General features: G+C 29.8%; 1 protein-coding gene across 1 annotated transcript; it reads right to left on the reverse strand.

Annotated features, from left to right (window-relative positions):
• Positions 1-3,809: 3,809 nt before the first annotated feature.
• LOC128667656 (GATA zinc finger domain-containing protein 15-like) lies at positions 3,810-4,067 on the reverse strand (the record flags this gene model as incomplete). Its single annotated transcript, XM_053738714.1, has 1 exon — positions 3,810-4,067. A coding segment is annotated over one exon (258 nt), but the record flags the coding sequence as incomplete, so codon positions are not given.
• Between the last annotated feature and the right edge of the window lie 8,202 nt (positions 4,068-12,269).

Consider the following 12,269-nt stretch of genomic DNA (forward strand, 5'->3'; position numbering starts at 1 on the left):
TAATTTTGAAAAAGTTATTTTCCGATTGAATCTGATAGAAACTGATTGAGAAAACTTTAATCAGATTCAATCAGAAAATAATAATTTTTAAAAAATTATCATTGTAATAAAAATTCGTATAACGACAATGTACAGAAAAATTGAGCTTCAATGTAATATTAAGCATCAAAATAATTTTTTTTTCTCTAAAGTAAGTATTTTATTTGTAGATAAAAATAAAAGTCAACGTCAGGGTTGAAATTATAACTTTTTTTTTATCGAACCTCAAAATAATTCGGTTGCATACAAATATCCCTGATTAAAAACTCCGATTGAATCCGATTGAATCTGATTGAAACTCAATCAGAATTCTATCAGTTTCAATCGGAAACGAATTTTCAATCAGAAATGTTCGGGAGCGTTTGAGGCCTCCAATTGAATTTCAATCAGATTCAATCGGAAAAAAATATTTTTTATTTTCTGATTGAATCCGATTGAAATATTTCAGTCAGTTTCAATCAGATTTAATCGGAAAATAATAATTTTTTAAAAACTACAGTAGATAGACAAGGGGAGTTCTGTCCCAATTAGCATCAAAATGTGTACGATCTGTTGTATCGACTGATGGTAAGTTAACGATAAATGATAAGATGTCGGCTGTTGGTGTGTTTATCTAGGACCTTTTGACATCATTTTGACGCTAATTGTACTTATCTGGGATCTTTTTGACGCTAATTGTGTTTATCTGGGGCCTTTTGGACATCATTTTGATGCTAATTGACATTATTTGGTAGTCTTTTTACCGTCTGAGCTCACTTTTAAGCTTATCTAGGACCCTTTTGAGCTCATGTCCGCCATTTTGAGCTCGTGTTGTGATAGATGGTGCCTTGTGTATATTTTGAGTGGCAAATTTGGAAAAAAAATATATACAATTTTCAATAATGTACAATTTATGTAAAATTATGTACAATTTCATTAATGACTAGAATGAGTTCTCGGAATGCCTATCAGGTTAAAGGCTCTGGCATCATGTTTGTGCTTAACCCCAGAGCTGACACTAGCGTTGCCTACTCTGATTAATGCAATATGTACACGTAAATGTTTGATTTGAAGTTTTATATATTGAAACTGGGGTATGTAAAGGTACATGCGAGAAGCATACAAGAGCATGCCATCTAGTGGTAAAAGTTTCTCTCCCCTCTTTTTTGCTGATGATGACGTCATCAGGCAAGTCTGAACTGGTTTTTTCTAATTGCGTAGTAACATTTCTTAACTGCGCAATAGAATGTTCAAGATGATGACGTCATCCAACAAGTCTGAACTTGTTTTCGGCCTAGAGTGGGGATACTGAGCTGAGCGTTGAGCTCACGAGCTCGCAGCAGTCAGTCTATATCGAGAAAGGTTCTAGTTAAGTTTGTAAAAAAAAAAAAGCTTGTGATTTATCACTGAATTATTTCATTACACTGATCATTCGATTTATTTCTTAATTATTGTTTATTGTGTGTTTTAATACCAAGTAAGTATTAAATTATAATAACATTCAAATTATGTGTTATTGATTGAAAAATTGATTAATTGAATTACTGGTTTTTCAAGATGGATCTATCAAAAATTAATGAAATCAACACCTTGGCTTACATCTTGCCTGTTAAAAAACTTCAGGAACTGGAAGCTGACATGACATATAAAATAACTGAAATTAAAAAAATTTCGACGCAATATGGGTCTAAAGTAGTTGCCAACCTGGATGATAAATTCACAATTTACTTTCCTGCAAGAACAAACAACGAATTGATAGCTCATCAAGATAAATTAAATACTCTTATTGATATGGTGTCACGAAAAAATCTTTATCTTTTATTTTATGGATCTAAATACAATAAATTTGAATTTGTTATTCGATCGTGAATGTAATTCTCATGCAAAAACTTATTGTAGTTAAAAAATAATTTGTATCATGGTTTGAAATTTATGTATATTTTCTTTTTATCTAATAATAAAATTAAAACTTCTAATATAAAAAATATGTTTTTAATTGTTATGTATTCTTCATGCATACATTATAGATTTAAGTCGTTATCTTTGAAAAAAAAAAAAAAAAAAAAAAAAAATTTTTATGTAATATATAGAATGTAATTATAAAAAAATAAAATAATAGGAGTGTGTAGGAAATTTGAACAGTTGTTTACGCATGCGTGTTATTGTCTGATGCTTTACGCTACCTTTGTGTGTATTTCCAATGAAAGTAATATAGGCGGCGGGAATTTCAAACGTCATTTTGCGCAAGTGTGACTATGTGAGCGACATCACACCGACGTTTAGATAATTATGTTTGAAATTCCCGCCGCGAGCAGCAAAGGTGCAGAGCAAGGTTACTAGAATAGGTTACTAGAAATACTACTCTAGTAACCTTGGTGTAGAGGAGCCGCCGCGAGCAACAGGACGCATGATGGGAGGGGGGAGGAACCGTGAGCGGGAACAACGCTCGAAGATGTTTAAAATATATGCGGGAAATTTAAATAAAAAAATTCGTTAGAACGTATTTGTGGAAAGCGTGGTATTTTTAAAATCTAACAAATTTTCGGTTGGTTACAAAGAAAGAATCGTACATAAAAAATATTTTTTTAATTTATTAATAATTATAAGATAGTTATATGTTTTGAAAAATAAATATTATTAAATAAAATATAATAGAAAAAAATTTTTAAACAAAATAATAATTATAAACTTTAATAATTATCATCATCATCATCATCATCAATACTTTGTTCATTTGAACTCCACCAACCATCAGAAAGGTAATTCACCTCATTATCTGATACAATTATTGTATCAGGTAGTGATGATAATGATGATGTTTCTTCATCATTTCGAAGTTCTTGTTGTTGTTGTTGTTGTTGTTGTTGAAGTTGTTGTTGTTGTTGTTGTTGTTGAAGTTGTAATAAGCGTTGTCGACGTTGTAATATTTCCATACCTCTGATGCATAAACGAAAAATTAAATTTCCAGTAAAATAATAGTTTTGTATGCTTGGCGTTGTTGTCTCATCCGTCTGATCTCTAAACCACCAGTAGCGGTCCTCATCATTAATTATAAGGTATGTTGATACAGTTCCTATCGTTATAATTGGCTGATTGTATCGTTGCCTGTTATTATCATTTTGAATATAGCTCAGATGATTGGACACTGCACCAATAAGATAACCCATTTGAAAAGTATTTAACCAAGTTCTCGGAATTATGGCATCATATTTTATGTATCCAGCCATGAAGTTCTCTTGTTGCTGTTGGGTGGTATTCAACACTCTTTGCTGAAGAAGCTGTAAAGGAGGTAAATCGATTCGCTCATCGAGTAATCGATTTATTTCATGCCTCCAAGGGCCTTCCAGGTCTGGGTACATTTCAATAAGCAAATTTCCCATGAAATGGTAGCGCCATGGTGATGGTATTCGGTCACCAGGTACTCGAAACCACCAGCTCATGTTTACATCGCTTATTTGTAATAATGTTGTTGTTCCATTAATGGAAACAATTGCCTCTTCAAACTTCTCATTAATTCTATATGGTTCGAGTTGAGCCATTATTTCGTTTGAAATTACTTCAAGGGTAAAATTCAACCATTCGATTGGAAATATAATTCCATATTGAAGTGTGTTTCCCATCTAGAAAAAAAAAATAATCAGAAAACTTGTTAAAAAGAAAAAAAGTGTAAATATTTACTTTGTTTATAAATCGACACTTTTACTATTGTTGTTGTTGTTGTTGTTGTTGTTGTTGTTGTTGTTGTTGTTGTTGTTGTTGTTGTTGTTGTTGTTGTTGTTGTTGTTGTTGTTGTTGTTGTTGTTGTTGTTGTTGTTGTTGTTGTTGTTGTTGTTGTTGTTGTTGTTGTTGTTGTTGTTGTTGTTGTTGTTGTTGTTGTTGTTGTTGTTGTTGTTGTTGTTGTTGTTGTTGTTGTTGTTGTTGTTGTTGTTGTTGTTGTTGTTGTTGTTGTTGTTGTTGTTGTTGTTGTTGTTGTTGTTGTTGTTGTTGTTGTTGTTGTTGTTGTTGTTGTTGTTGTTGTTGTTGTTGTTGTTGTTGTTGTTGTTGTTGTTGTTGTTGTTGTTGTTGTTGTTGTTGTTGTTGTTGTTGTTGTTGTTGTTGTTGTTGTTGTTGTTGTTGTTGTTGTTGTTGTTGTTGTTGTTGTTGTTGTTGTTGTTGTTGTTGTTGTTGTTGTTGTTGTTGTTGTTGTTGTTGTTGTTGTTGTTGTTGTTGTTGTTGTTGTTGTTGTTGTTGTTGTTGTTGTTGTTGTTGTTGTTGTTGTTGTTGTTGTTGTTGTTGTTGTTGTTGTTGTTGTTGTTGTTGTTGTTGTTGTTGTTGTTGTTGTTGTTGTTGTTGTTGTTGTTGTTGTTGTTGTTGTTGTTGTTGTTGTTGTTGTTGTTGTTGTTGTTGTTGTTGTTGTTGTTGTTGTTGTTGTTGTTGTTGTTGTTGTTGTTGTTGTTGTTGTTGTTGTTGTTGTTGTTGTTGTTGTTGTTGTTGTTGTTGTTGTTGTTGTTGTTGTTGTTGTTGTTGTTGTTGTTGTTGTTGTTGTTGTTGTTGTTGTTGTTGTTGTTGTTGTTGTTGTTGTTGTTGTTGTTGTTGTTGTTGTTGTTGTTGTTGTTGTTGTTGTTGTTGTTGTTGTTGTTGTTGTTGTTGTTGTTGTTGTTGTTGTTGTTGTTGTTGTTGTTGTTGTTGTTGTTGTTGTTGTTGTTGTTGTTGTTGTTGTTGTTGTTGTTGTTGTTGTTGTTGTTGTTGTTGTTGTTGTTGTTGTTGTTGTTGTTGTTGTTGTTGTTGTTGTTGTTGTTGTTGTTGTTGTTGTTGTTGTTGTTGTTGTTGTTGTTGTTGTTGTTGTTGATTTAAAACTATTCCATATAAAAAACAAATTAGTTTAGAAATTTATTTCACATAATTTATTACTTATATTAAATAACTAATTATTATATATGTATAAACAAAATATTTATATATATATATATATATATGTATATAATGATTGATGGAATTAGTTATTGAACATAAATAAACAAAAAATTTATCTGTATAAGTGTATATCTATATCAAATAACTAATTCACACTTAATTATTAATATATATATTATTCATTTATATATATATATATATATAATGATTGATGAAATTGGTTATTAAATAAACAAAAATTTATCTGCATAAGTGTCTATCTATATATAACACTGATGACATGAATGTTTAACATTAAATAACTAATTCACACACTAAATTATTAATATATACGTATTATTAATTATTAATATATACGTATTATTAATTATTAATATATACGTATTATTAATTTATAATAATTATCTTATTACTTAATTATTAACAACAATACTTACAATTTTTATAAAAAACTCGTGACCGGCACCAACACGTTCAGACACTTTTTTGGATTTGAGAGATTTTTATCATCTATTGTCTATACTTTCTTTGTCTAGCATAAGCAACCAATGAGAATGCATAGGACCGAAAAACTTGAGACCTGATTGGCTCATTCCTCTATGACGTAGTTGCTGTGTTACCGGCAAGTTATAGCGTAAAAAATGACAGTAAATATTTTTTGATGCACATTATACCAAAAATACAATCGAATACATATCCTGATGTGATATTGAGCATTATTTTTACGAATCAATCAATCATATGTAGAATAAAAATTGATTGTTATTTACGCGCGGGAAAGGGTTATATCTACCGAGGCGACCTCTACCGAGATAGACTAATATAACACATCGATACTAGTGATCGATAATGGCGGTAAAATTTTTAAATTTGAATAAATTAAACTTATGATAGTAAAAATTTTAAATTCAAATATTATACATACCTAACAAATATTTTTTTCTTCAAATCAATTAAACAATTCATTTAAACTTAGAATATATTAAAAATTAAGCATCATATTTAAAAAATATTAATAAAGAATTATACTCTTGGCGGTAAAAATTTAAAATCTAATAATTATACATACCTGACAAATATTTTTTTATTCAAGTCAATTGAAAAATTTGTTTAAAAATATATATTAAAAATTAAGCATCATATTTAAAAAATATTATTACTCTTGGCGGTAATAATTTTAAAATTCAAAAATTATACATGCCTGAAATATTTTTTTATCTCAAACTTAAAAGTATACATTAAAAATGAAACTAATTATTTTTTATTTATCACTTATTTCTATAAATTATAATTAACTTAATCTATCAATTTTATTAAAGGTTAAAAAATAAAAAATTCAAAATATTATTAATTCAAATTAAAGTTTTTATTGAGTGTTAATAAACCAATTTTTTAACATTTTTACATTTTCAAGTGCACATGAATAATTATTATCATTGCTATTTAATTGACAATGATATTTACAAAAATCATTGTTCAATAATTTTAAATTTTTTAGCGCGGGACATTTAAAGTCATTTAAATCAATTACAATTTTCTCGTGTTCAATTAAATTTTTTATCCATAACTTTTTTTCATAACCCTTCACGTAAATATATTTATAATAACGTGTTACATAATTAATTACTTCATTTAGATTATAGTATGATGTATTTCCAGCATTCCAGTTAATTCCATGATAATAGTGTGTTACCCAAGTATTTGTGATTATTTAAACAATATATAAACAATTTTTCAATCATTATTTAAATAATTTTAGTGACAAATTTGTAAATGAACAATCGTAGTGATTTTTTAAAAAATTTATTAATTCATATATAATCCTAGCGTAGTGATAAACAATTTCTAAGTAGTTATTTGAACAATATAAAAATAGTTTTAGTGTTTTAGTGATAAATTTTTAAATGAACAATCTTAGTGATTTTTTAAAAATTTATTAATTCATATATAATCCTAGTGTAGTGATAAACAATTTCTAAGTAGTTATTTGAATAATATAAAAATAGTTTTAGTGTTTTAGTGATAAATTTTTAAATGAACAATCTTAGTGATTTTTAAAAATTTTTTTTTCACTAAACTAATTAATTTATATATAAACAATACTAGTGATAAACAATTTCAAGTGTAAATATAAACATTAACTTTAGTGATGAACTTTTGAAAAATGGCACAAAACGATTTTATTGCGGCGCTTCAGCGTCCAGTAGATTCAATAATTAAATCATTTAATGATTTACATGATCAGCCATTAGCTGAAGAACATTGTCAAAAGTGTTATCAAGTCTGCGCTGATACAATTGATCACTTCAATGAGATCTTGCTAGATCCGCAAATAAATGTTCAAGTCAGAAGAAGTGTACGAGCAAATATTGTACTTTTGTACTGGTATGCAGATCAATTTGCACAATTGAGTGGAGAAGTAACTGGTGGTGACTTGCGTGCAAACCGACGTCTCATCAAGTGGCAAGATCTTGAAAACGCATTCTCAAATTATATTAGATCAGGATGCGTGATAAATCAAGCTCACACAGATCTTCGTACTTTTCTTGATGATGCTGAAGACGTTACCATTGAAAAAGTTGAAAATATGCTCAGAGATGTTGCTGGGCTTAAAGTAAATGTTGAATTAATTTGTAAATTCAGAAATGTAAAAGCTGAGAATGTCATCGAAGAAACAAAGTCATTCAACACCAAGAGCCGAGAAATTTTACCCGCAACATCTCTTGCTACTTGGTATCAGGATCATGTCAACGATAAATTATTGAAGAAAGTCGAGGAATTCAATCAAAAGGATTCTGGGTGGAGTTTAACTGAAATCCACAGTTTAATCATTACAATGTCGAGATATGCGCCTCTTCAAGCTGGAGATTCAACGTTTGTGGAACTACCCAAGGACATCCAGGCAAAAAAAGCAGTTTTAAATATTGAAAATTTTGATGAACACTGTTTTCTATGGAGCGTTGTAGCAGCATTACATCCTGCTACTGAAGGACATCCTGAGAGAAAAACATCTTATCCTCACTTCAGATCTATATTAAAGTATGAAGGTATAAAATTTCCAATCACTTTAAATGATATCCCCAAATTTGAAAAATTAAATAATTTATCAATTAATGTCTACGGTATCGAGTCAGAATTTCGCAATAAAAAATCCAATAAAAGTACAATAATTCCTTTATATCTAAGTAAACTCATAAAGTCTGATAAAAAAGTTATTCATCTCTTAATGGTACAGCAGAATATTAAATTAAATATATCAGATTTTGATATTAAAAATTTTCAACCGAAATTTCACTTTGCTTTGATCAAAGATCTTTCACGGCTAGTTAAGTCTCAAATTTCCAAGGCAAACAGCAAATTATTTTTTTGTGATAGATGCTTGAATCATTTCAAATATGATTATTCGTATGAAAATCACAAAGCTGATTGTTTTAAAATGAATAAAGTCCATATGTCATTTCCAAAGGGAAAAGATCAAATTTTAAAATTCAAAAACTACCGATATAAAGACACGGTACCGTTTGTTGTATATGCAGACTTGGAATGTACACTAGAAACGACTCAAGGAAATGATGAAACTCAAAAGCATATTCCACACAGTGTAGCATTTTATCAGCACTGCAGTTATGATAATAAATTATCTAAATTTGAATTAAATCGTTCAAAATTTTGTATTGATTGGTTTATTTTTAAGTTAGAAAAATTAGCTATCGAGTATGAAGGATATTTAAAAAATCCCATACCAATGAAGCCGCTTACTAAACAGCAGCAAGAGACACATGATCAGGCAACCGTTTGTCATATTTGTGAAAATATAATTACCACAAATACAGATAAGTGTTATGATCACTGTCATTTCACTGGTAATTATCGCGGTCCAGCTCATATATCTTGTAATGTTAATTATCCAAAGTCACATGTTATCCCCATAGTTTTTCACAATTTATCCGGTTATGATTCACATTTTTTAATTAAAAGTTTAGCTACATTAATTAAAGGTGATGTAACTTTACTACCAATAAATAAAGAAAAATATATATCATTCACAAAATCGATTGAAAATACTTCAGTGACATTACGATTTATAGACTCATTCAGATTTATGGCATCCAGCCTTGAAAAATTAGCTTCATATCTTGGTGATGATGAAAAGCTTATAACGAAACTTCACTATCCTGATCCTGATCATTTTAAATTAGTTACGCGCAAAGGCATATTTCCATATGAATATATTTCAAGTATTGACAAACTTAATGACAAACAATTGCCTGATCAAGTATCATTTTTTTCGAAGCTAACAAATGAAAGTGTCTCTGATGAGGATTATTTTTTTGCTCAGCTAGTCTGGAATAAATTTAACATCAAAACACTGGGAGAGTACTCAGATTTATATCTTAAAACTGATGTACTTCTTCTTGCAGATGTCTTTGAAAATTTTAGACGTAGCTGCTTTGAAACTTATAATCTTGATCCATTACACTACTATACTGCTCCCGGTCTGTCTAATGATGCAATGTTAAAATACACTGGTGTGGAACTTCAGCTTCTTACTGATCCTGAAATGGTACTTTTTATCGAGAAAGGTATCAGAGGTGGGGTATCTCAGTGTACAAACCGATATGCTGCTGCAAATAATCGGTACATGGGTGAAGACTTTGATCCAAGCAAAGCTGAATCATATTTAATGTACTATGATGTAAATAACTTGTATGGTGCAGCAATGAGTATGTCACTGCCGACGGGTTCATTTGAATGGGTTGAAAATGTTGATGATGATGTAAATAAATTTTTAAATGATAATGATAGTGTAGGATATATATTAGAAGTAGACTTAGAGTATCCTGAGGAGTTACATGAACTCCATAAAGATTTACCGCTGTGTCCAGAACACTTTGTACCACCAGGATCCAAACACTCGAAATTATCAACAACTTTGTATGATAAAAAAAAATTATATAATACATTATAAAAATTTAAAACAATGTCTTGAATTAGGATTAAAATTAACAAAAATCCACAGAGTACTACAGTTCAAACAATCACCTTGGCTCAAAAGTTATATTGATAAAAACACTGACTGTAGAAAATTAGCAAAAAATGAGTTTGAAAAAAATTTTTATAAACTCATGAACAACGCTGTATTTGGTAAGACTATGGAAAATGTTAGAAAGCACAAAGATGTACAATTAAAAACTGTATGGGATGGTAGATATGGAGTCAAAGAATTGATATGTAAGCCAAATTTCCATAGTCTTACCATGTTTGATAAAGATATGGTAATTATTGAGATGAGAAAAGTTAAAGTCTGTTTCAATAAACCTATCTATGTAGGCTTTTGTATTTTAGATTTATCTAAAACATTTATTTACGATTTTCATTATAATTATGTAAAAAAGAACTTTAAAAACGATGAGTCGTAATTAATGTACACAGACACAGACAGTCTCATCTATCATTTTACTGTACCAGATATCTATAAAATCATCAAACGTGATATCTCAAAGTTTGACACCTCTGACTACCCCGTTGATAATGTATATAATATGCCATTAGCTAATAAAAAAGTCCTGGGTCTAATGAAGGATGAAAATAATGGTGAAATCATGACTGAATTCACTGGACTCAGGGCTAAATTATATGCATTCAAGACTTATAAGATTGAAAAAGCTAAAAAACGAGCAAAGGGAGTCAAGGGTCCTACTTTGAGGACAATCACGTTTGATGATTTCAAGCAATGTTTAGATAATCATGTTACGTTAACTAAAAAACAATATTTAATTAAATCAAACAAGCATAATGTGAGGACAATTGCGCAAAATAAAATTGCATTGAGCTGGGCTGATGATAAGCGCCAGCTCATTGACGGCAGTCATGACACCCTACCATGGGGCTATAAAAATAAGAAAATTATTGTAGATGATGATGATGATGATGAGGTAGTAATTAAAAAAAGAAAACTTATGTAAATAGTTGTAAAATTAAAAAAAGAGAACTTATGTTAATTAGTTTGAAAATAAAAGAGAACTTATTTAAATAAAAAAATGTAAATATTATTTTTAAGTTTTTTTGTAAAATTAGTTTTAAGGTTTGAAAATAAAAAAAATGTATATACAATTAAAAATTTTGTTTTTATTTATTAGAATATAAGCTTTACAGGTCTGATTTATCAATCCAGGTGTTGTGAGAGCTGTCGAAGCCGAGCCACTTCACATATAATTTATTTCCACGTTTTTTTATAATTTTTTCTATTAGATAGACATCCGGATGCTTGACTTTGCTGAGTTCTTCAACATAAAATCCACCTTCAATTGGCTTATCCTGATAGTCTACAAGTTTGTATGTTGTTGGATTTGTATTCTGCACTGTCTTGATTGTAAAAATTTCAGTGGTCCAGTTGGGTGTGTAGCCTTTTTCAAACACATGTTTGTACTTGCTGATTCGAACTTTGTCTCCAACTTTGAATTTATTTTTTTGTGCTTGTCGCTGAATTTGAAGAGGTTTGTATATTTTTTCAAATATCTGCTTTTCATTTTTAGCAGTTACATCAATAGGTTCCAGTTTAATAGTACGATGTTTTCTAGTATTATATTTGTGTACTAAATCTTCCAATATATCAATCCACTTATAATTGCCACGAGCGGTGAATTGACGCCACATGTTAGTCTTAAGTGTTCGATTAAAACGTTCACATATTGATGCCTTCAAGTTGCTGAATGTGGAGTACATGTTGATGTTTTTACGTTTCATAAGTTCTTTAAATTCTTTGTTATAAAATTCTTTGCCTTGGTCAACATGCAGATTTTTTGGTACACGTCCTTGTTGAAATATAGATTTCATTGCACTAGTGACATCACTGCCACTTTTACTTTTAATCGGTACAGCCCAAGCATACTTTGAAAAAATATCTATGACAGTCAGCAGATATTTGTTTCCTTTATTAACTGTTGCATAAGGAATCATTTCAACTAGATCAGCTTGCCAAGTTTCATCAAGTGCTCGTATGTCAACATGACGACGTTGATAATTTCTTCGTGCTGGTCTGAGCAGCTCATACGCTATTACTGATTTTTTGTCCTCCATTTTCAACAAAAATTCTAGCTTCCAATTCTTTTATTCTCTGTGTATTTCTATTAATTAATTCTTTTCGTGACTTTATACGTTTTAAGATATTTTTGAATTCTTGATTTTCTTCTTTTAAAAGCGTCACAGCAGAGTCCAGTGTTACCACTTGAGAGTGCAAGTGTAAAATGATCTCTGATTGATCATTCCTCATACTATCATACAATAGAGACAGCTCTTTGTGTACAAGATCATGTGTAAATTTTACAGTTGCTGCATCACTGTCTTCAGCTGGTTTA

The sequence above is a fragment of the Microplitis demolitor genome, chromosome 4, assembly GCF_026212275.2.
Source record: "Microplitis demolitor isolate Queensland-Clemson2020A chromosome 4, iyMicDemo2.1a, whole genome shotgun sequence".
Classification (NCBI taxonomy): domain Eukaryota; kingdom Metazoa; phylum Arthropoda; class Insecta; order Hymenoptera; family Braconidae; genus Microplitis; species Microplitis demolitor.